At 38.3% G+C, this 25040-nt stretch overlaps 2 protein-coding genes across 7 annotated transcripts in view; one reads left to right on the plus strand and one right to left on the minus strand.

The window, feature by feature from the left end:
• Elp3 (elongator acetyltransferase complex subunit 3) overlaps positions 1-18108 on the minus strand; it is an 81407-nt gene extending 63299 nt beyond the window's left edge. The window contains exons 1-7 of the mRNA XM_005337216.4: positions 17955-18108; positions 14911-15010; positions 11968-12106; positions 4674-4744; positions 3900-3963; positions 2804-2872; positions 309-463 (exon numbers count right to left, since the gene is read on the minus strand). Coding sequence (XP_005337273.1) covers positions 309-463; positions 2804-2872; positions 3900-3963; positions 4674-4744; positions 11968-12106; positions 14911-15010; positions 17955-17973 — 617 coding nt within the window. The 5' untranslated portion in view covers positions 17974-18108. The remainder of the gene's footprint in view (positions 1-308; positions 464-2803; positions 2873-3899; positions 3964-4673; positions 4745-11967; positions 12107-14910; positions 15011-17954) is intronic.
• A 733-nt stretch (positions 18109-18841) lies between these two features.
• The window catches only part of Nuggc (nuclear GTPase, germinal center associated), a 47709-nt gene continuing 41510 nt past the window's right edge, over positions 18842-25040 (plus strand). For 2 of the 6 annotated variants that reach the window (XM_078030836.1, XM_078030837.1), the window contains exon 1: positions 19833-20272. The gene's annotated coding sequence lies outside the window, so the exon portion shown is untranslated. Of the gene's footprint in view, positions 18979-19820; positions 20273-25040 lie in introns of those variants that run through there. The other 4 variants (XM_078030835.1, XR_013430182.1, XM_078030834.1 and 1 more) reach the window with 4 other exon arrangements.

Raw genomic sequence — 25040 nt, forward strand, 5'->3', positions numbered from 1 at the left:
GCTGAAAAGTCCAGTTCAATCAAAAGAAGTCTTAGTTGAGACCCCATAGTTTTAGGTCAGCCTAAGTCTGAAAAGATCTTCTAGAGACCACATTCTGTGACTCTATTTGAGAACACTACTACATCAATGGGCCGTATTCAATTTTTTTTTAAGATTATTTCAATGAAAATAATCCTTTCACACAAAACAGGAGAGAGTACAGGAAATAAGACCATGGATGAAGGCTAAAAAGCGTTCTCAGAGGCTGCTGCTAGGAGGACAAAATGACAATTACTTTGAACAGGGTAAAAAATATAAGGATTTCTTACTTGACAGCCTCGTAAATATTGTTGGAGGTATGTCCCGATAAGGCATCATGTAAATTTCGAATAAAATAATCTCTGTATTCTTCTGGAAGGGCCATAAATGTTCCTCCCATCACAATAAACTCCACTTTATCCACACTGTGACCAAGTTGCTTTAACTAAAAGAGAAATAAATTTATCATCAACATTAGAAAGATTTAGGCAACTACTCTAAGGGGCTATTGCAAAACTTCTAATTTTATTTGGCAGTGTTTGTTTCACAATTATAGTTCAAAAATGAGATTCAATTAAACACACTTAGCTAATTCTGTGTATAAGAAAACAGACTTAAGTCTGAAAGAAAACAATTACTGATCAAATGAGTGAAGGTGAGAGTTAAAATAAGAGGCTTAATTCCAATACCTTCAGAGTTAAATGGAAATTAAAAACACCAGAAATATCATCTAGAAAGCAGTAAAGGTGATAAAATACAACACAAATATTCACTGATCATGTATTTTATGCCAGACTCTGGTATTCCTTGGGGATTAAGGAAGATGCGTTTATGACTATTAAACAATTATGCTTTTATGATTATACAACCTCATCAGGATATCAAGTAACAGAAGAAACAAAAACACTAGATTAGAAGGAAAATCAAGAAAGCAGTTTAAAATTGAAGATTATGGGCACAGGTGGCCTCTCAAGCCTGTTTTCTGGAGGAAAAATTGAAAGTGAATGTCTGATTGATGAAAAAAAAAAACTATGTCTCTTCTTACTAAGGGACAGCATAATCTTTCATTTTGTCAATTACAATAAGTCAAGATTCTTTTTTAAAAACAGGTATTTAAGTTTCTTGTTCTATCTCAGGCTTGAGGAAACCAGAGTCAAAGAACCAAATTATGAACTAAACTTTTACCAAATAAAAAATGACTATAGTAACTGTAGACAAAGGCACCTTTAAAAATATTTGTTTCTGAAATGGCAAACAACAATCTATAAAAAACAACAACTATTGGATATGTGTACATCTAGACTTTGACACTAAAAGAATACTCTACTTCTGAATCTATGGTTGTTTACAAGGGATATACATCAAAATCCCCTGGCAGCTTTTGCAAAATTTCTTGCCAGGAGGACCCTAAGCCAGATGTAAGCAAAATCTCCAGAGGTAAAAATCTGCCCCATGTCTTAGAAGTTACTCAGTTGATTCTAGTGCACCAACAGCTAAAAGAATTGTTCTGTTAGCTTCCAAATCTCTAAAACCCATGCTCCTCCCTCGGTTAGATCCTTAGCACCCAAATAAATGAATAAGATGCAAAAAACAACAATAATAACACAAAACCCATGCTCTTTTTTGGTGAACACAAACATTCACAATCTATTGAAACAGAGTTGTACATTTTACACAAGTTAAATATCATGGCTAAAAAAAAAAAAAGCCAAAGTCACTTCAGAACATACTTTTCCCAACTACTAGGCTCACCCAGGTGAGGCCCTTTCCTACTGCTGACAATACTGTACCACAGTCCCACATATGCTTACGGGACAGTGACATGAAATGAGAACTGCAGGGTATTCACTAATAGAGTTAAATAAACCTGGAAGCAACTTATTGACTGAGGTATGTACTTTCATTTTAGAGTTTAAGTTTGCCCTACCATATATAACTATGACAACTGTTGTATTCATATTTTTAAAATTGGACAAGTTTAAAGTAAACTTTAATATATTATATTTTAATATATTTATACTTATAAACAATATATTTTATATATTGTTTATAAGTATAAACAACCAAAAAAATCCATTAATGTTCAGATTTCTTGAACAGTGCAGACTTATTCAATACTTGTTTTTAATCAGCAACACTGAGTTAATTATTTACAATAAAATCCACTAACCTCAAGTACACAATGAATGAAATCTGTTGCATATTTGAGTTGTACAACCACTGCCATGACCACTACATAAAACAATTTCATACCCCAAAAGTTTCTCACACCACTTTGCAGTATTTCTCTGTCCTCACCCAGCAAACCAGTCATAATACTTCTTGACCAGGCTTATCGAAGCTAAAATTAACTCATTCACCAATTGTCTAAAAGCTCTCAAACACTTCATAAATGACTTTCTACAAACTGAAAGAAATTTAGAGAATATACAACCCTTAAAGAATATAATACTGTCTCTCAATAAAATAGATCTTTGACCAGGCTGTGCAACACTAAACAATCTCCCTCCCTCAGACAAATATTAAAAATTTCAAAGGGGGAAAACATAATTTTTATTTCATGCCAAACCCAAATAAAGCAACAATAACTTATTTTTTTTAAATATTATTTTTAGTGATGAACACAACATCTTGATTATTGATTTTTATGTGGTGCTGAGGATCAAACCAGTGCCTCACATGTGTGAGGCAAGTGCTCCACCACTGAGGCACAACCCCAGCCCAAGCAACAATACCTTATTAAGGACAAAAATCTAATTTAAAAGAATGCTTTTTAAAAATTTACCTGTTCTATCCGGTGTCTTGTCTGTAGATAAGGGTCATATCTAGCACGGATAGCTCGCATAGAGGTTGGCTAAGACAAAAAACGAAAAACATTCAATTATATCCACATCAAATTAAAAAACAAAAAAGTAGTTCTGAAGGGTTGTATTAAAATTAAAATTCTCTATGGTTTGTATCTCATTTTTGCCTTCTTAGTCTTGTTAGAGTTCCAAATAAAAACCTGAGAAGGATCTTGCTAGCCTTGTCCCCCACCCAGTGTCCAGGACCTCAAAGGCAGGATGTCTCCTTGGATAACACTTGCCTTTTGTGGAAAGGCTTATGGAATCCCCAGGGTTATCAAAGGCTATACACTCATACAGATGTGTAACATACTCAAAATTTAAGTAGCAAAATAATCTTTGAACAAAGTTCTTAAATATACATGGTTTTTAATGCCTCTACAAATAACCTTGATGCTACCTGCTCACAATGGAATACTCTAGAGCCATCAAACTATGTAAAAGGTTCTGAGACATGTTCTGAAATGAAAAGGGCAGGGTTCAGAACTATGTTTTGATATGCTCCTTTATATAAAGAAGTAGGGTAAAAACATTCATATTCGCAAACCCATAAGATGTTTTTGCAGGATGTAGAGGAAACAGGTACCTCTGACCAATTGTTGTGGGGAAGAGCAGTAAAGGATGGTTAGGAGAGAGGAATGAGGGGACTTTGCACTGAATGACAGATTTGGTATTTTTAAAAATTTGCATCATGGTTGGGTGTAGTGGCACATACCGTAATAACAGTGATTAGAGAGGCTAAGGCAAGAGGATTTCCAGTTTGAAGCCTGCCTCAGCAATTTAGCAAAACTTTGTCTCAAAATAAAAAATAAAAAAGGCCTGGAGATATAGCTTGGTGGCAAAGTGGCCCAGAGTTCAATCCCCACCACCACAACAAAAAATTGAACCATGGAAAATACCTTGTCTGAATGAACAGCTTTTAGAATTAGGGGAAAAAATTAATTTAAAAAATATTTAAATAAAGTGAGTACTTACAAGACCATGCTACTGGTGAAAAATAATGTAACACTTGATCAGGAGAACCTCAAATTACTTTACCTCATATCCAGTGTAAGACTGCGTTGAATACTCAAAATCTGAATCAGGTCCACCAGGACAGTATCTGCCAATACCATGAAAGGACATGGAGGTAAGACACAAAACTATTTCAATAGTCCAGTTCAAGTACCTACAGTATCCATAAAATCCTGGCATGAAACAAGTTTCATATTCAATCCTAATGGAACAGTCTTTGCAGTTTTCTACTGGTAAGTGAGATTACTAGGTAAAGGAGCACTATTACATTAATCTACAAAATACCATAGTCACTATTATTTTAGAGGTTTATTTAACTTTTAGGGGAACATAACAAATTTTTCCATGTTGGACCAACCCGGTGCTTTCTTGGCAATCATGCCCAAGAAAAATCTCCTTTCTATCTTCACACCTGGAGTCACACATACACGCTGTTCATTCTTACAAATATCTAAGTATTTATATGATAAATTTTTATTTTGATAATTTTCTGATCAGAATTCATTTTAAATTTCCGCAATTCATATTTCCATGGTTTGCTTAATCAATTATGAGAGGGTCTACTGTTCTGAGTTTCATAACCTATGTATTTGTTTCTGTAGATTGTAAAAAATTAAAATCTTTATATATTCCACTTTTAAAGTACTGAAATATCCTATTAACAGTTGCTGCTTCAGAGAACCTATAAATCTATTAAATAAACATTTCAAATATTACCAGCATATACTAATCAAGGGTTTTGGGAATTTACTAGTTCAATTAAAAAATACCCATGCAGCTTTTTAAAATTCTACTTACACACATATATTTCCTGTAAAACTGATGTGTGGACATCTGTGGGGTTTACACATCACAGCCACAACTGCAATCTATAAAAGGAAGATTAATACAAACTATTAAGGAAAAATTAACAAAAAATGCTGGAGAGTGGTCATCTCTCAGAAGAAACAAGAGGCATGTCATCAAAGTAGTGCACAAAGAGCCTCAGTGGTATTAGTAATGCTGTACTCTTAAGGGGGTCTAAGGGTGATCTCTCATTTCAATATCAATAACTTTTAAAATGAATGTATGAATTGTATACAAGTTTTATACTACATTTCAAAGTAGCCACAGTGATTCTGATTCTCTCTCTGATTTACTGTTATACTAAAATAACCTACAAGAAAATAATCACTTTATGCAATGTTCTAAAATTATAAAAAACTTAACTTTTATAATCCAAATTCCTCATGGACACACTAGATCTCAGTATTCACGGCAGAGACTATGAAGATAGGGTCTTACTATCATAGACTGTGTACAAAATATTCTGAGGGTCTGACTGAGCCAGTTTATGTAAGGAAAGTATCAGCCTGAGAAAGGAGCAGGTGGCAGAGATGCAAGACATGAGGTGGTGGCCAGGTAAGGATATTCATTGAAGCTGATGTAAGCCAGGTATCTTACTGGCAGAAAGGGAGGGAAGCAGAGTGAACCCTGCAGTAGGATGAAATTAAAGGAATTTTTCTGAACTCAGCATTTTCAATATATACAGATTAAGACACCAATAAACATAGATGGAAATAAGTTATGTACAACAGTGCGCATGTATGTATGTAGATTCGCAGTTAACACCTCTGTGATATTTCTGCCAAAGATGAATGAATACCTGAGTCTAATTATGAAGAAATATTTGATTAATTCAAATTGAAGGACATGATAGAAGATAGCCCAAAATTTTCAGAAGGGTTAAGGTAAAGAAGTCAAGGAAAGACAGAGGAAGTGCCCAGATTCAAGAGACAGGACAACTAAATGCCAGCTGGGTCCTGCCAGACATTATTGAAACAGCTGGTGAAACCTGAATGAGGTCTGACTGCAGGGTTTTGATGGCTACATTATGGTGATATGAGAAAATATTCTTGTTTGCAGAAAATATACACTGAAGTATCAGTTTTGTAATTTACTCTCAAATGGTTCAGGGGGGGAAGTTCCGTGTATTGTATTTTTTTTTTTCAGAGTAGAAATTAGAAGTTTATTAAAGGACAGCAGAAAAGACTTCTTCCAGAGGAAGAAGGGGACCCAAGAGGTGGAATCCCCATGTATTGTACTTTTCAATTTTTTTTAAGTTTGTGATTATTTCTCACAATAAAACTTATTATAATTTAAATCACTAAATACTGATGTAAGGAAATCCCCAATAAGTAATTCTGCAAGAAACTCTTAAAAATTGGGAACCAAAACCTTGGGATTTTCTTTTTGTTGCTGTCATAGGGACTTTATTTAAATAGATACTGGCAACATTTTAGCTCACTGCAAAGGCAATAGGAAGTGGTTACATAATTACAATTGTAAATACAGTATCTACTACTGTTAACTGTTGCAGTTATAAATTAATACTATACCTTTGTTTACATTTCTCTTGACTGCAAATGATGCTATAAAAACTTGGGATTTTCAAGCAAATTTTTTAATTTAAAATGAGACAACCATATATCTCATTGTCAATAATCCAACAATCTTTTATTGAGGGGCTGCCTTATGGGCCAGTTCCAGATTACACAGAGCTCTGTGGACCCAAAGACTATAGAAGTGATAATGCACTGCCTGGGCCTTCTGAAATCATACTACTCAGCAGGGGAGAAGAACACAGATAGGCCATTTCCAAACAACAGGTTAAGAAGCTTGTAGAAAATGAGGACCATGCCCAAGGTCAGCAGGGTCAGGCAGCTTTCTGAGGATGGAACATTCATGCTGAGTAAGTAAGCTAAGCCAAGAGGGTAAGGAAAGGGGGACCAGGAAAGCAAGTCAGTGTTTCTCAAGTATTTTTAAAGTAATCACACTCTCCTTCAAGTAACATTTTACTTCGAATTCAATACACAAAAGAAATAAGAGCAACTGGACTGGGTGAGGGAGAGATGAGACCTGCTCCCCCAGCTCCCCCGTCATTTCCCATCGTACTTCCTAAAACACTTCAAAGAAACCCTGTAGTTTCACAGAAAAGCAATGACTTTGGAGTCGACGAGAAAGATCTAGGTTTAAATATTTTTTCTGCCCTTGCTATGTATTTTCCCATTTTGTAAAATGAAGACAGTACTATCTAACCCTCAAGACTGCTATGAGGATCAAATTAGAAAACATACATAAAGTATCTGGCACAGTGGCTGATACATAAAGTAGCTATTGTTATTATTATTACTAATATTGATACTATTAAGAATAACAACCAGAGTGTTCCACACAGAAGAAGCAAACACTCAAAGAATACAAACTCCAACTGGATCATACACTGAATTATAAAATGCAAATCTATAAAACTTTCAGAAGGTAGAAAGATCTAGGTGACCTTGGGTCTTATAAAAATAATACCCAAAATGTAATCCATTAAAGAAAATAAACTGGGAAGCTGCATTTCATTAAAACTTAGTTGCGTTCTAAGAAAGACACTGTTAAGATAATAAAAGGTCAAGCGTCAGAATGGAATATTCGCACAATACACATACACAAAGAATTCTTAAAACTTAATAAGAAAACAACACCCAACTAGAAATAGTACAAAAGATTTGAGCAGACACCTCCCCAAAGAAGATCTATAGATGGTATATAAATCCATGTGAAAATGCTCAAAATCCTATGTCATTAGGGAACTTTAAATTAAAACAATTAAGAGATATCACTACATAACTATCATTACTACTAAAATCCAAAATAAATGATAACACTAAATGGTAAAAAGGCTACTGAACAACAACAATGTTCATTTGTTGCTGGTGGGAATACAGAATCAAACAGCTTCTTTGGGAAAATAATTTGGCAGTTTCTTACAAAGCTAAACATACTTATACCATACAACTCAACAATCACACTCCCTGATATTTACTCAAATGAATTGAAATGTACATATATACAAAAATCTTGTTTACAGCAGCTATGTTCATAACTTCCAAGAACTAAAAGCAAACAAGATGCCCTTCAATAGGTAAATGGACAAAGGGTACATCCACATGATGGAACATCATTCAGCAACAAAAAGCAATGTGCTACCAAGCCATGAAGACAAGGAGAAAACTTTTTTTTTTAAATTCTAATTTGTTATATGAGACAACAGAATACATTACAATTCATATTTTACACATAAAGCCCAATTTTTCCTATCTCTGGTTGTACACAAAATAGAATCACACCATCATGTCTTCATACATGTACTTAGGGTAATGTTGTCCATCACATTCCGCTGTCATTCCTACCCCCAGCCCCCCCCTCCCTCCCTCCCCTTTGCCCTATCTAGAGTTCATCTATTCCTCCTACACTCCCCTCCCCCAACTCCATTATGAATCAGCATCCCTATATCAGAGAAAACATTCAGCATTTGATTTTTTGGGATTGGCTTACTTTACTTAGCATTATATTCTCCAACTCCATCCATTTACCTGCAAATACCATGATTTTATTCTCTTTTAATGCTGAGTAATATTCCATTGTGTATATATACCACATTTTCTTTATCCATTCATCTACTAAAGGGCATCACAGTTTAGTTACTGTGAACTGTGCTGCTATAAACATTAATGTGGCTGTTGTCCCTGCAGTATGTTGTTTTTAAGTCCTTGGGTATAGACTGAGGAGTGGGATAGCTGTGTCAAATGGTAGCTCCATTCCCAGTTTTCCAAGGAATCTACATACTGCTTTCCATATTGGCTGCAGCAATTTGCAGTCCCGCCAGCAATGTATGAGTGTGCCTTTTTCCCCACTTCCTAACCAATAATTATTGTTGTTTGCATTCTTAATAGCTGCCATTCTTACAGGATTGAGATGAAATCTTAGTTTCGATTTGCATTTCTGAAATTGCTAGAGATATTGAACATTTTTTCATATATTTGTTGACTGATTATATATAATCTTCTTGAAGTGTCTGTTCAGTTCCTTGGCCCCATTCATTGATTGGGTAATTTGTTTTTTTTGGTGTTAAGGTTTTTGAGTGCTTTATATATCCTAGAGATTAGTGCTCTATCTGATATGCTTATGGTAAAGATTTGCTCCCATTCTGTAGGCTCTCTATTCACCTCATTGAATAGAGATTGTTCGATTGTTTCTTTTGCTGAGAAGCAGCTTTTTAGTTTGAATCCATCCCATTCATTGGTTTTTGGTTTTAATTCTTGCGCTATAGGAGTCTTATTAAGAAAGTTGGAGCCTAATCTGACATGATGGAGATTTGGGCCTATTTTTTCTTCCATTAGGCACAAGGTCGCTGGTTTAATTCCTAGGTCCTTGATCCACTTTGATTTGAGTTTTGTGCATGGTGAGAGATAGAGGTTTAATTTCATTTTGTTACATGTGGATTTCCAGTTTTCCCAGCACCATTTGTTGAAGAGACTCTTTTCTCTTATGTACGTTTCTGGCACCTTTGTCTAATACAAGATAACTGTAGTTATGTGGGTTTGTCTCTGTGTCCCCTATTCTGTACCACCGGTCTACAATCTATTTTGGTGCCAATACCATGCAGTTTTGTTACTATTGCTCTGTAGTGTAGTTTAAGTCTGGTATAGTGATGCCACAGGCTTCGCTCTTTTTGCTAAAGATTGCTTTAGCTATTCTGGGTCTCTTATTTTTCCAGATGAATTTCATAACTGCTTTTTCTATTCCTATGAAGAATGTCATTGGTATTTTGATTGGAACTGCACTGAATCTGTATAGTGCTTTTGGTTATATGGTCATTTTGACAATATTAATTCTGCTTATCCAAGAACAAGACAGATCTTTCCATCTTCTAAGGTCTTCTTTCATTTCTTTCTTTAGTGTTCTGTAGTTTTTGTTGTAGAGGTCTTTCACCTCTTTTGTTAAGTTGATTCCCAAGTATTTTATTTTTTTGAGGTTATTGTAAATGGGCAGTTTTCCTCATTTCCCTTTCAGAGGGTTTGTCACTGATATACAGAAATGCCTTTGATTTATCGGTGTTGATTTTTATATGCCGCTACTTTGCTGAATTCATTTATTAGTTCTAGAAGTTTTCTGGTGGAATTTTTTTGGGGTCTTCTAGGTATAGAATCATATCATTGGCAAATGGTGCTAATTTGAGTTCTTCTTTTCACAAGGAGGAAACTTAAAAGCACATTGCTAAGTCAAAATAGCCAATCTGAAAAGGCTCTACACTGTATTGTATAACTCCAATTATATGACATTTTGGAAAAAGCAAAACTATGGAAGAACTAAATAGATCAGTGATTGTCAGATTAGATTTGGATCATCAGGAGGGAGGAAAGAAAAGAGTTTAAGGGCAGTGAAACTAGTTCATACAGCACTGTATGGCTACGTGACATTATGCACTTGGTAAAACCCATCCAATGCAATAGAGAATAAACACTAATGCAAATAATAGGTTTTAATTAATAATAACCTAGCAAAATTGATTCATCAATTGTAACAAATGTATCAAACCAACACAGGGAAACCAGGGTGGGGAGGGAATGGTGGCACATAAGGATAACTGTGTGCTTCTGGTATTTTTTTGATTAATTACTCCATTGATGTCAAAGATGGATTTGATGCACATAAGACAAAATAGAACAGTTGGGAAATGACTGTAATAATCTAAAAAAGAAATAATAAAGGCCAAAACATTTCTACCAGTGGTGGGAGGAACATATGATGCATTTCACATTTTTTGGAAACTGAGTGGATGGTAGCAAAGACCAACGGGCAAGTCCAAGGTTAGTTTTGGCTAAGCTGTACTTGAGGCAATGGACAAATATCTATCAGGTAAGGCATGGTCTGAGGTTGGGGAAAGTTTGCAGCAGAGGGTCAGCACACAGCTATACTTAAAACATCAAATGAGCCAGACATGGTGGCACATGCCTGTAATCTCACAACAGGGGAGGCTTAGGCAGGAGGATTCCAAATTCAAGGTCAGTCTGAGCAACTCAGTGAGATCCTGTCTCATAATAAAAAATATAAAGGTCTAAGGATATAACTTAGTGGTAAAGCCCTTGCCTAGCATGTTGAGACCCTAGGTTTAATCCCTGTACAAAAAAAAGGAGAAATAAACAACTGAATCAGATTACCAAGGAAAGCATATACAGTCCTAAATACAATGCACCCAGGACTACAAGCAAAAACAAGAGTAGCCCTCCAAGAAAGGGACAGAAATGATCAGACAGAAAGAGAATTAGGCAGGCTGTTACCATGGAAGCCAGCTGGACAGGTTGTATTGAAAAGTTACTAAACCTTTGTCTTTCATAATAGTAAGCTCACATGTAATGCTCAGACCTAAAATTCAAGCCATGTCTATAAAGAAAGTAAAGAAGTAAATGCTAAAACAATCTCTAAAATTTCTACACTTCACATAGAACTCAGACCAAAGTCTCCAAATAAGCCATTCTGTTTCCAAACTACCCTGCATGCTATATCCAGATTATTTTTCTGAAATCTACTGTTTATCATTCCTTTTCTCAGAATCCTTTTAAATTTCTGATTATCTAGCTTCTTTGCCAGATATTTAAGATCTTTCGCAGCTGAACCCAAATTCATGTCCTGCTGCTTTTCCAAAAGAACCCTTGGCTCCCATCAGTCTGGTGTACTCAGTGTCCCTGCACATACCAGGCCCTCTGCATTACCCAACCTCTGCTCGTTGGTTCCTGGTACCTTTGCTCTCCTTACCATTGGAGCCTGCTCTTACCCACTTGCCTGAGGATCACTTACAGATCAAGCAAGCACCATGCTTTTTAGTAAGCCTCCCTTTAGTTCCATTTGCAGCACAGACACCATTCTCCTCTTGATTCCCACAGTGCTCTCTATTATGTTATCATTTCACAGTTACTATATACAAAACTACTATGCCCCAGTAACTTCCTTTTAAAAGTACTTTTATAAGTATCAATTATATTGAAAGCTATCAGTTTTAGCGGGCCAACATTTATCACAGTGATTATCACCAAGTCTCAATCTTTATTTTTAAAGACATCAAAACATCATCTATTCATTTAAACACAACTAACTGGTTTCCTCTCTCTGCTCCTAGCGTTCTGCATGTCTCCACTCTAAGTACATAACAGACTTTCTGAGTCTGAATCACCCACTGCCATCCAACTCCCTGTATCAATATTTAATGAGTTGAATCACTCACCCCACTGGCAGTCCTGATGGGTTTTGCCTTTAACTTGGGGACCAAGACCTTCCGATACTGAGGAGGGACTGCAGCGATGATGTCCACTAGGCGGGGCTGAGCTGAAAGGCCATATTTGGCAGCTGTTTTGGTTTTCACCCTGAAATTTCAGTAAAGCATCTAGCGTTATCAAGATCATGATATTTCAAGCACAAGCTACCGAAAGGATAACGTTTAAGTAACATCATTAACTCCTGTTACTTGCCTACCCTTTACCATGTGACCACAGAGGCTTTAAGATCTGTGAATATCAGGGAAACAAAAGAACAAAATTCATGAGTAAGCGACTTCTTCTTACCCTCAAACACCAGAAAGAAAACCAGAAGACTAAGGTGGAGAGGCCCAAGATGAGGCACAATGCAGGTCTACTTCCAAACACTGCTCCGGCTTCTATTCTAGCAGGTACTCTAACTACCTTTTCTCAACCTCAGCACATGGACCTTTGGGACTAGACGCTCTTTGGGTGGGAGTCTGCCTAGTGCACTGTATGATGTTCAGCAACTTCTTTGACCTCCACTCACTAGCCTCCCTCTTGGCATGTCTCTGACATTGCCAAATGTTTCTGGTTGAGAACAACTTTCTTAGACAAAATATTATAAACTCATAAAATAGAGCATAAAACATAAATATACTTTATTAAATAATTATAAAGTAACCACTTCTGCAGGCTGTTACCTGATTGTAACCCTAACCCTAGCTCCCAGATGTAACCTTCATCATAAATAATGATTCCTTTGCTTTTCTCTAAAATTTTACCAGGTTTTCTTTTAATTGTGATGCTAAGAAACCCTGACAGTTATCCTATCTTCCAATTTTAATCCATTTAGAGACATCTGTGGGGTGCTCACATCATTTTCAACTAATGTTAACCAAGTATGCAAAGTATGCACAGAGACTACTTAAGTGCCTGGTACATCAGAAGGTGCAAGGCACAAGGCATGGTCCTTTCAAGTACACTGTGATAAAATACATTTACCTGCCCCACATCAAGCACCAGTAAATGCTTCTAGAATTCAGACAGGATTTAATGTGTGCTGGAGAGATGGTCATGGAAAATGAACTCAAAAAAAAGAGTGGGCTGAAGATATGCAATGCAGATAGAGATGAAGCTGAGAACAGACAGGCCACCTGTGTGAAGATATAAACACAGGATGCATGTAATTTGAGAACTATGGGTAGACCAACTCAGTAGAAAGATGGAAACTTTCCCTGTAAAGGTACAGAAGTTTAAAAAGTTGGAAAAACAGGTTAAAGCCAGGCTGAAAGTCCATACATAATAGGCTAAGGACATATGAGTAAAGGACAGTTTTAAGGAAAATGGCAAATTTAACTTTAGAATTGCTCGATTAAGTGAAGGACAAAAATAGATAGCTTTCAATATAATTGATACTTATAAAAATACTTTTAAAAGGAAGTTATTGGGGCATAGTAGTTTTGTATACAGTAACTATGAAATGATAACACAATAGAGAGCACTGTGGGAATCGAGAGGAGAATGGTGTCTGTGCTGCAAATGGAACTAAAGGGAAGCTTACTAGAAAGCATGGTGCTTGCTTGACAAAAATAGAATGTTCACTAGAAATTAAAAATTATATAATTAGGAGCATAACCAATTAAAAGAGAAGTAAAACTACTAAAGTTATGAAAGGAAAATGAGTATAATATAATGAGTTCATACTCAAAAGGGGATAATTATTTACTTATTTATTAAGCAAATGTTTACTGAACATGATGTTTCAGGGAAGGGGCCAAGTATTATAGAAGCTTAAGTAAGAAGAGAACAGGATATAAGAATAGGTCATGCGTGTGGTGATTAGGTGACCTGAGTTGGGGTAGAACTCTTTCTTTAGGGCTGATCTAAACAGCGAATATACAATTTAAAAAAATGCAGAGATGAAAGACCATTCTCATTTGAGGGTATGGCAAAGACCAACGTGAATGTGATTATGGAAAGGAAGTGGATGCATGTGTCAATGAGGATCTAAAGAGGAGGGGGCTGGATTACATCAAGGGCCCAAAGGAAGTATTATCCCCAAAGAACAGCTGCTTTCTCTGAGGCAGTAGGAAAGAGAAGTAGGATATAAAATGATGTAGCCCAGAAGATAAGAGCATGGACTCTGGAGACAGATGACCTATTTCCAAATCCCAGCTCTGCCAATTATTAGTTATTTACCTCTGGACAAATTATTTAACTTCTCTATGTCTCAGCTTACTCATCTGTCAAATAAGGATGACTCCAGTACTTGGCCAATATTTTTGATAGGAACGGTTTTGAGAGGATTAACTGAGCTATTACATACAATGTACTAATAACAGTACCTGAAATATAGAAAGTGCCCAATGAACATTAGAAACTATAAGTATTATTATACTATGAGACAATTTTGCCACAGACAAACAAGTGACAGAGCAAAGTAGAAAGCTATAGCTCTCAACTAAAATATGAAATAGGAAACAAGTAGTATTAGCTGAGCTCAGTGGCACATTCCTGTAATCTCAGCAACTGGGGAGGCTGAGGCAGAAGGACTGCAAGTTCAAGGCCAGCCTCAGCAACTTAATGAGCCCTGCACAATTAAGCATGACCCTTAGCCAAACAAAACAAAAAAAGAACTGGAGAGGCTGGGATTGTGGCTTAGCAGTAGAACACTCACCTAGCATGTGCAGGGCTCTGGGTTCGATCCTCAGTACCAAATAAAAATAAAATAAAGGCATTATGTCCAACTACAACTAAAAAACAGAATATTAAAAAAAGAAAAGAAAAAAAAGAACTGGAGATTTAGCTCAGTAGTAAAGCACTCCTGGGTTCAATTGCCAGTACCAAACAAACAAAAAACAAGTAGTATTATAATTCTTTCAAAATGTGAACTACTACTTATGAACAAAACTACCTCTTTTTACACTTACTTATTAAGATCAATGTCTTTCCCCTGTTCATGGGCTTCGATCAGTTGTTTAATAACATCTCCTATAGTCAGCATCATAAGCTCAGCAGGGCTGAGATCTCCTGAAAAGATAAGATTTAATAGTAGTTTAAAAAATACATAATTTAGTAAAGATTTTAAAATCTTATTTAGTAGGAGTTTTTCTTCAAAATCAATCCAACTATGAGAGAGTAGTTCAAGTTTAGAAGACACTAAATATCTGTTGTTTACAATATGATCATATCTTTTGTATCTTTATTTTGAAACAAACCTGGCTTTACCTACACATGGGAAAAGGTCCATTAGAAGCATATAACATTATGAGAATATTACAGTTAGATACAGGAAAATATAAGCTAGAAAAAAGGCCCCAACCCCTTACTTGTACAGTAACTAAATATCTTGTTTTTAGCTCCAGATTAGTAATTACTGATTTTGCATACTTTACAGTTCATAGAGAACATTTAGATGCATTAATTCAACTGATACCTAGAATAGAGTGTGGCAGACAGAACAATTGCCCATAAAGATATCACAAAGGGTGAAGCTGAAACTATCTTCTATTTGTAGTAACAGCATTGCAAAGCAGGGCTGTAGGTTTTACACTATTAAGGATCTTAACATGTTTCTAAGATCTAGTCTGCCCACCATCATTACCCTCTCCTGCCAACTTGGGTTCCCCTTGTCATCCAAAGACACAGCAGAAGCTATCATGTTCTTATATGACCCCATCCTCAATCCCAGTTTACTGGTTCAAGGCCAATCTGAGTTCTTTTCCTCAAGGAAAAAGATGCCACTCTTTTTCAGCTTGGGGCTGTCAGCCAGCTTGCTTCTGCCTGCACAGAAAGCTGGTATGCAGTGATAATGAAGTCATCACAGAAGGATGGATGAGAAAGCCCTGAAGCCCTTTCATTTACTTTGATTCCACTTGAAACACTGTAACATAAGTACTGTTGTCTCCTTTTACAGATAAAATCAGCAAAGGTAAGTTACAACATCTTTGTAAATGCACAAATCCAGTCTTTTCACTATCATTTCCATGGTTCCCCCTCTCCCCCGCCACACTGCGCTACACACCTCTATTTAAGGAGACAAAACTAACACACAAAAACAACTTGAGAGAAAAAGTCTGCCTACAGTCAGGGGCTAAATGCTTTCCAACTCACATAGTTCAGCACTTCAGAGTTTTACAAAGGTGCTTAAGGGGCCACGTAACAGGAAGGGTTGGTGGTGGTGGCAGAGGAAGAAGTGAAGGGAAGGGAAGGGTCTCTCTCCATTACACCACAGCAGCTCTGTTTTCATCTCTTTATATACTGAGGTTCTGCAGAAAACTTTATTTGGAGGGTAAAAGGAGGCTGGGCTGATAAAAAATAGATGAAGATCTGAAAACCACTTGAATTAAATAGAACAGTATATCAGAAAAAGCTTCATAGAAGAAATGGCACCGGCTCTTTTTTCTGAACATGGGCAGGATCTGGACACAGAAAGCAATCTAAAGGACTAATGTCATGCATAAGAGTAACCTATTTGTGTGTGAAGGAGCACTGCCTAACTACAGCACAAGCTGCCGGACAGGGCTCAGGGTTCAGCAAAGGTCAGAGAGCTGAGAGTACAATGGCACAAGACAAAGGCATTTAAATAGAATGCAATACACAACAGAGACTTTCATATTCTCAACTTTGGAAACAAAAAGGTGCAAGTAGTGTTTTAAAAAAATGAGAATGTCATACAAAGAATGATTTCAAAGGGGAAAAGCATACATATAAACTGGACACTAAGCAAAAGGCTCTTGAAAGGCAATAGTTAAAAGTCCACAAGATCTGAAATTAAAAACAAACAAACACAAACCTTTAACAAGGCAGATTCCAATCCCAACCTCTGTTGACTATGTGATAAAGGGAGGATCAAAGCCTTCTGAGTATCTATGTCCTTGTCTGTAAAATTGGTATAGTATGCACAAATCTCACAAGATTATATATATGTGATAACATATATGAAAGCCAAAGAATTTTTCAAATATTAGTTATTGGTGAAAGCAGATTAGGATGACAGTGACCAAAATGAGAAAGGGTAAACTATTTCAAGTGTGACTTCTAAGTAACAGGTATCAGGGTTTGATGTCAGATCAAGCTAAAATAATTAAGTTGTCTGGCCTGGCTGACTGAGAGGAGCAAGTTAGAGATAAGGACAAATTTAATTTGGGGCATGTCGAGTTTGATGTGACAAGATAATAGACAACACTCAGGAGACTGGGAACTGCTTGGGAAGATAAATAGTAATTAATGCCAAGAGGCATAGTGATTAAGGACACACATTTACTTTTCATTTGTGTTTTTGGAGTCACAGACACAGCCTGAGCAACCAGCTCCCTATCTCCTATGTATAATGGGTTGGGAAAGTTACTTAACTGAATCTCTTTATGCGTAAAATGGAGATGATAGTGACTTCGGAATGACTAGTAAAGACTCAATAAAAGTAGTTCTTATTCTGATAACCATTAGCATTATTAGACCAGTGAGCACATGGCGATAAGAACAGAACCTGGGAGGACGTCTAAAATTTCACTCCTTTCCGTTGAGAAACTAAAGAAAAATGGGAGTCAACGCATGCACAACTGTTCCACAGACTTCAAGGATAATCCATGGCTTTTCATACTTAAGGCTTAAAAAGAAAATCTCAGACACGTCAAATGCCTCGTAAAATAAACCTTAACGTGAGAGTCCGAGAAGGCGTTAAATGCACTAACCACGTTAACTCCTGGAAGAGCACACTTTGCTATAAAGCTCACCCTGCGACTTATGCAAAAGACACCAAGAGCCTGCCCGAGAGGCAGACGGAGAGTCCGCGCAGGCTGGTTTAAACAGCATCCCGAGGAAACGAGAAGGCGGGGGCTGGAATCCCCCACCACCGACCCGGGCGGCGAGGAGACTGGGTCGGGCAGCAGATTTCCCGCGGGGGAAAGCTGGGTTTTGCACCTGACCGCCGGGGCGACCACCCCACTTTCCCCCTCGCCCTCCCGGTTGGCACCTTTCCGCTTCTGCCTCATTTCTGCGCCGTCGGTCCTGATGCCACCACGACACTGTAGCTCAGACCACGGAGAAAGTTAACAGCCACAAAGCAACCCCGCCAGTCGTAAAAGGACAGCTACCACACCGTAAAGCTCTTCCCAGAAGTCTGCGCGCACACAGCCGCGCTCTGTCCCCAGGGCGGGGCGGGAAGAAGGGGCGGAGCGAGAGGGGAGGGCGCTAGGGGCGGGGCTCTGGAGGGGCGGGGCTCGACCGCGGCCCCGCAGGGTCTGTGGGCCCAGGCATGAACTGAGTGCATCTTGGGATCTGGAAAGACCTGCCTGGGCAGTGCAGCGATGAGGCAGAGCTTCTGCCCCAGGAAGCCTAAGTGAGGGCGGGTGGTCCCTGAATGGCGTGTGGGAGCTCATGTGGGAACGCGTGGGGAGACCGCAGGCCCATGTGGTGGAAGCCAGTTCAGAGCCTGGCAGACACCAGGCAGGAATCCAGTAACAAGTGTCTGACCTGCAGGCTGTGAGGCCAGTGGGTCACTGTGGTCCCAGAAGAATGGCACATACCCTTCCATTGGCAACCATCGTGAAAGCTGTGGCTGTCTCTCCAGAAAAACATACGTTTTGCAGAGTTTGGAGGCAGGACTTGGGATAGTTTTTCCAAAACCTCATCCAAGATCTCCTTTGTCCGCGGACTACAGGTTAAGAACCCTTTCATTAACAGAGGCGGGATAGGACCCCCCTACGACACGACCTGTCCTGTCAAAAGTACATGTCCGTACTTTTTGTCATCTTAAGACCGATGGAAATATTTCCCAAGAGACCAGGCATTTGGGTCTCCAATAGCAGGTTCCAAGGTCTCTCATAAGGAATTCAGGCATCTTTAAAAACACTCAGAACTAGTTTAGTTCTTAAGTCATTTGGGGGCACTTCTGGTTAGGAATAGAGATAACTGTGGAAGCAAAGAAATCGCCGGCAGAGGGAGAGCTGAGCGCGTGAGATATGAATGTCAGCCTGAGAGCGATTTAGCCCAGAGTGGTAAGAAGATCCCACACCGACGATGGCATTCATATGGATTTTCTTTGTTTTGAACTTTATATTGGCCCTTCTATGATTTTCTTAGGGAGGGGGTACATCATCTTGCTAAAAGTTCAAAGCAGTCTTTTAAGACTCACCTTCAGTAATCCCAGCAGCTCCGAAGGCTGAGTGAAACAGGAGGACAGAATTCAAAACCAGCTTCAGCAATTTAGCGAGGCACTTAGCAACTCAGGGAGACCCTGTCTCTAAATAAAATATTTTAAAAATGGCTGAAGGTATGGCTCAGTGGTTAAGCACCTCTGGGTTCAATCCTCAGTACCAAAAAAAAAAAAAAAAAAAAAAGACTCACCTTCAATTCTTTCCTCATTTTGATCCATTTACTTTCTACATCCCCACTTTGGACTAAGTACACACCTAGAGTCCCTGAGTCCCTGAGAGGTGTCCTGGTGAGGAGCCAGTCAGCTTTTGGAGGTAACACACAACCTGAAACTGAAGGTTAAAGTCTTTTCCCTGTAGTCAGAGTCATTGTTTGGTTCCCAGGCACAGCACAGTGGAATAGGTTTTCTTTTCCTCTCTTCTCTATTGGACAGTACTTTAAAAATATCTGTTCTTAAAAATATGGATTTAAAACTGAAGTTTCAGAAAGAGTTATTTAAAGTGGCTTGCCATTCATTTCTCTAATCAAACAATCAAGTGTTAAATTTTTTATGGATTTTATTTTGGGTGAACTTCAGGACTTTTTATCAAGAATTGGTTTATTTTTACTGTCGCATATTCTTCATCTCTCCCAGCCATGTCTCTTATTTTGGTGTCCAGAAACCAGCTCTTTATCTCTCTTGCAACTGGGACATTTTTCCATTCTGCTTAAGTGAGCCAGATCCACCTGAATAGCGTTCACCCTCCAAGAAAGAATGTTGCAGAGTGGATACTGCAATCAGGAGAATGTCCGCCTGAAAGTGATTTTGATACTACTGAACAGGAGAAGGACTAAGATCTTCCTGTTTATAGGAAGAAGGCAGAGAAGGGTGCAGGAGCCTTCACATACAATTTAAGTTTAAATGAAAGTAGAAAATAGCTTGTGTCCTGTGAGGGAGGAGACTGTGGTGAATAGCCTCCGGATGGCAAGTTAGTTTCACTTCTGCCGTGTAATGTGACTTTGTGACGGGCTGCAAGGTCCACGTAGCCCTTATACAGCCGGTTCCAAATATCTGTACCAAGACAGAGAGCTGCCCTAATCTTTTTTTGTGGACTTCTAGAACCAAAGCAGAATTTTTTTTCTATTCAGAAACATCTGGTAAGTTGTTTCTCTTATATAATTTACACTGTAACTTGTTGATTTTTTTAAAAAAAGATTCTTTTCAGAGACTAGTTTTAGATTTACAGAAAATTTGAGAAAATAGAGTGTTTACATATAATCTACTCCTAATTTCCCTTATTATATCAGGGAAATGTGGTACATTTGTTAGAAGTAATGAGCCAATATTGATGCATTATTGTTAACCAAAGTCCATTTTATTCATGTTTCTTTGTTTGTATGTAATGCTACTTTTCTACTCTAGGATTCCCCCTCCCAAGATTCCACATTGCATTTAGTTGTCATTTCTTCTTAGGCTTTGCTTGGCTGTAACATTTTCTCAGACTTTGCTTATTTTTTATGACCTTGACAATTTTGAGGAGAGCTGGTCAGGCACTGTGTAGGATTATCCTCTGTGGGCATTTATCTGATCATTTTCTCATGATTACCCTAGAATTATGGTCTGGGGAGGAAGATCACAGAGTTAGCATGCTGTTTTGATCACATCAAATCAAGGGTGCTTACCATCACCGTGACCTATGACCGTTAGTGTTGACCTTGATCACCTGACTGAATAATGCTGGTCAAGTTTCTCCACTGTTGAGTTACTCTTTTACCCTATTTCTTTACTGTGATCTTTGGAAGGAAGTTCTATGCAAAGCATACACTTGAATAAAATGGACTTCGGTTAACAATAATGCATCAATATTGGCTTATTACTTATTACATTGATTTTCTTAAAGTAAATCAATTATTTCTTGGGGGAAAGATAAATGTACCTTTCTGTTTGCATATGTGAGTTTTAAGGCTAGGTAAAGGCCAATGGACTAGAAATGGGGAGAATCTGGTTTGAGTTAGAGTTTTGTTTAACAGTACGATCTTAGGTAAGTCATTAATCATTTCCTCCAAAAGAAAACAGCTAGTGTTGACATTGAGTGTATGGGTGTATGAGTTTCTGATGAGGAGGAAAATGTTATCTTATACCTCATTAGCTTTGACAAGCCTGGGAGAGCCATAAGATTAAAATTTATTTCCTTAGAAACTGCTAAAGCACGTTAAGAAAATAATTGCTTATTTATTCACCAATTCCCATAAAAGAGAAGGCTGAGAAAAACCTGCCGTCCATCCACCCCACTGCCTCTCCTGCTTCTCTGACTGCTTCTGATGGCTACGCTGCTAATGGCCAACAAGTTACCTGATGTGTTGATGCCAAAACACATCCCTTTTCAAATAGGGGTGTGAAGGCTTTCATTTCATCTCTTGCTTTTGACCTAGCATGTTTAAATTGCTCTGTTGGGACATCCCCAGTTTGGAAGAACAATGTAATGTCCAAGAAGGTGGTTAGGAAATGTTGCTTATCCTCCCAGGGCTGCAGACACCTGAGCACATTGTTTACTGATCCCAAAGAAAGAATTTGGAGGACTCAACTGAGAGGTTTTGGACATTTTCTTATGTGCTTCTGGGTGGCAGCTGGCCGGGATACCAGGAGAGCACTCTGTGCCTACAAGCAGGGTCAACACCTAGGACAGACTGCTCGCCCACTGTGCAGTGGAGCCCTTCAGATTTTAAACTTTACAACCAGGTCACTCTGCAATGGTCCTCACCTCTGGGTTGGAGACAAGGGAAGTGGCCAGCTTCCTCTCTCCATTTCCTTCCTATCACATTCTTTAGCGTCCTTATGCGAGCTTTCCTAGGCACTGATTAGTGTTTACCCAACAGTTGCCCACACCAACCGTACTTAAACCCAAACCTGAAACTTAAAAATAAAGAAAATAAGTCCTTAATTTTATCAATGTTCCATCATCTTGTGACCAATCTCCTGTTCTCTATTTCATTCTTTAGCCTACCTCCTTGTTGGAGGGGGATGAAACTTAACCAAAGACCCACCGAGGAACATGGTATACCCTCCTCCAAGTGACTGAGCCGTGGAGACAAGAAGGGGAGTCAGTTTACCAGTGAAAGTGGCATTTGCCCCTACCAAACTAAATAGACCTGCCCCCATGAATACTAGGTCTGATAGGGATGTTTTCACCATTCCTATTCCACAGGTGGAGAAACTGGGGCTCAGAAAAATCAGGCAGTTTGTTCAGTGTTATATTGAAATATGAAATCTAAATATCCTGACTCAAAATCCTGCGCAGTGTCCAATGTATCATTCAGACTGAGTTTGTGGGCTGCTCACCTTGCCCCTGCTGCTCTGCTATACCACCAGGACCACTACCACACAACTAATATTTGTTGAAAGAATGAACAAATGAATAAAATAAATATAACCACCACCATTATTGATCTTACCACCTAAGATATAGCTAAAAGATGACCTTTGTTCAACAAACACTTATCCAGTACTTACTGTGTACCGAGAACTTACATATTTGTTAAAAGGAGGAAATAAGCCAGTGTTAAAAACCAAAATGCCCCCCAAAGAGACTTTGCTAATTTAAGCATTTAATATTTTTCCTATTAATGCCACTTTGAGGAGAGTAATAGAAATGAAAAGAAAAAGAAATTAATGTTGGGAAGGGCGGATCATGGGAGCAAGGTAGGGTAAGAGGAGATTCTGACCAAAGGAGAACTAGGATAAAAGAACAGGATGCTTATAATTTGCAATAAACACATTCAGTTCTGCATCAAATAGAACAAATGCAGTAGAAGTATACTGCCCTGACATTTTCTCTCTTTTTCTCTGTCTCTCTCTCTCTCTCTCTCTTTTCTGCCTTGTTTGAGTCCCCATATATAATTATTTTCAAGTTTCCATGTTTCCTCTTCCTCAACAGCCTTTGTCCCCAAGAGATGCCTTTGTCATGCATTTGAGAGAACCCTCACTCATGGGCACTATTCCCTCTGTTCCCCTGTGCCCAAACTTCAGAAGTTTTAAGTAGTACCTACTACAGACTATGTAGTGTAATGAAAAGAACTTTGCCCTTGCCTTCAGGAACCCCACATCTGAGCCCTCATTGCCATTACCTTAATACGTGCCCTGGGCCCCAATCCTTCCCCTCCCTGGGCCTCATTGTCCGTATCCCTAAGAGAAGGAGCCCTAACCTTTATTCAATCCCAGTGTTAACAGCTGGTCTAGCATAGGGATGACTTGCATTTGTATCACCTCTGTTACTTTCCTGTTTGGAAAAAGATGGTAAGCAAACAAATGGAAGAAAGTGAGATGAGAGAAGCAAGAGTAACTGCCCAAAGTCACAATTACCTAACAGGAAGCCAGTTCTGAACAACCTCCCCACATCTAGCTAAACCTGCAGGGTCATAAAAGACGCTATTTTTGGGTTCAGTTCACATGAATGTAAATAAGTACTAAAAGCAAAACTTAAGTGCTAACCAAATAGTTGAAAGACACATAGAATAAACCACACGTGCAGAACCTTGCTTGCTCGAGCAATATGTCTAAATTATTTTCTATTGCTTCTCAACACAAACCAAATTTTCATGATATGCACTACCTTCGCTACCTCCCTCTGCAGAGAAGTGGACTCCAGCATTAGCTTAGGAGGGATGATGCACCTTCAGGTCATTTTCTCTCTGATTCAACGAACTTACCATTACAGTCTTCTCAGTTGTGCCACCTAGAAGACCCTGATCATTGGTACATTATTAGTTTCCATGACAAATGATATTTTAAAATATTTTCATTCTTTTAGCACCTATTTAAATCTAAAAACACTACAATTCTTTTCATTGGTGGCAAAACCAGAAATAGAACATACCACATCTGGTTTCCAGTCTAATACTCTTCCCACCACATTGTTTTCAACCCAGTGACTCCATTCTGAGCAACTGTACTAAACTACCACCCCTATTTGTTTACTGGTTATTTTCCTTTTTAAATGTCTGGTGTTTATTTCTTTCTACCTCCTTTCCCTTTTTGGAAATGATAACCTTTCAATTTTCCAGTGTCATGGTTTGTCAGGTGACCTCTTCCTGCCAGTCTTCAAACACTGGCAGAAGGAATTTGAAGCCCAATTCTCTACAAACACATCTCAGATAATTTCCACTTTCTCAGATTTCAGTTAGGGGTTACATGGACTGGTACCGTGGGTGCTGCTTTGGTTTGGTTGGTGCTTTTGATTTGTTGTCTCCACTAGATGCAGCTAAACCGAATACAACTCCAGATAGCTACAAGCTGATAACCTTTGCTTCCCTTTGTATTCTGTTGACTTAGTAACTGAAGTGAGAGAATTAAGGTTCTTGCATCCCTGAAAGGAGCCAAACCACTACCCACATCCCAGAATTCAGTGAGCACATCTGATTCTCCTCTCTACTCCTCATGCTTTTTATGCACTTTGATCTGCATTGCTTTCAGATTGAAGGGTTTTAGTCTCAAGATCACATTTTCTTCAATTCTCAAGATTCTGCGTTCACACTTGAAATATTTATTTAACCCAGTGGTGGTCTGGTGGTAATGCTTATCACTTTGGTTGATTAGTTCATTTGGGCTTCATGTGGCCCTAATGTCTCTACCTGAAATATAAGTTCCAGGAGAGAAGTTTTCCTGGAGATCTACAAAGTTTTGTCCACTAATAAGACCATATATTTTATTTTATCATCAGTGTCTACCATATTTTATGTGACAGTGGCTTTGAGCTGATGTCTTCAGGAAACAACAGATCTCTTTGTCAATTCCTAGTTCTGTGGCTGAAGTTATGGGCAGGCATGCCTGCATGCTTGCCCATCTAACAGTTCTTCCATCATTTTTATCTCCTCACTCATCTAGGCTTTGATATAGTTCAGCATTTCTGAGTGTTTCAAACAAGAAATT

This window comes from Ictidomys tridecemlineatus, chromosome 14 (assembly GCF_052094955.1).
Source record: "Ictidomys tridecemlineatus isolate mIctTri1 chromosome 14, mIctTri1.hap1, whole genome shotgun sequence".
Classification (NCBI taxonomy): domain Eukaryota; kingdom Metazoa; phylum Chordata; class Mammalia; order Rodentia; family Sciuridae; genus Ictidomys; species Ictidomys tridecemlineatus.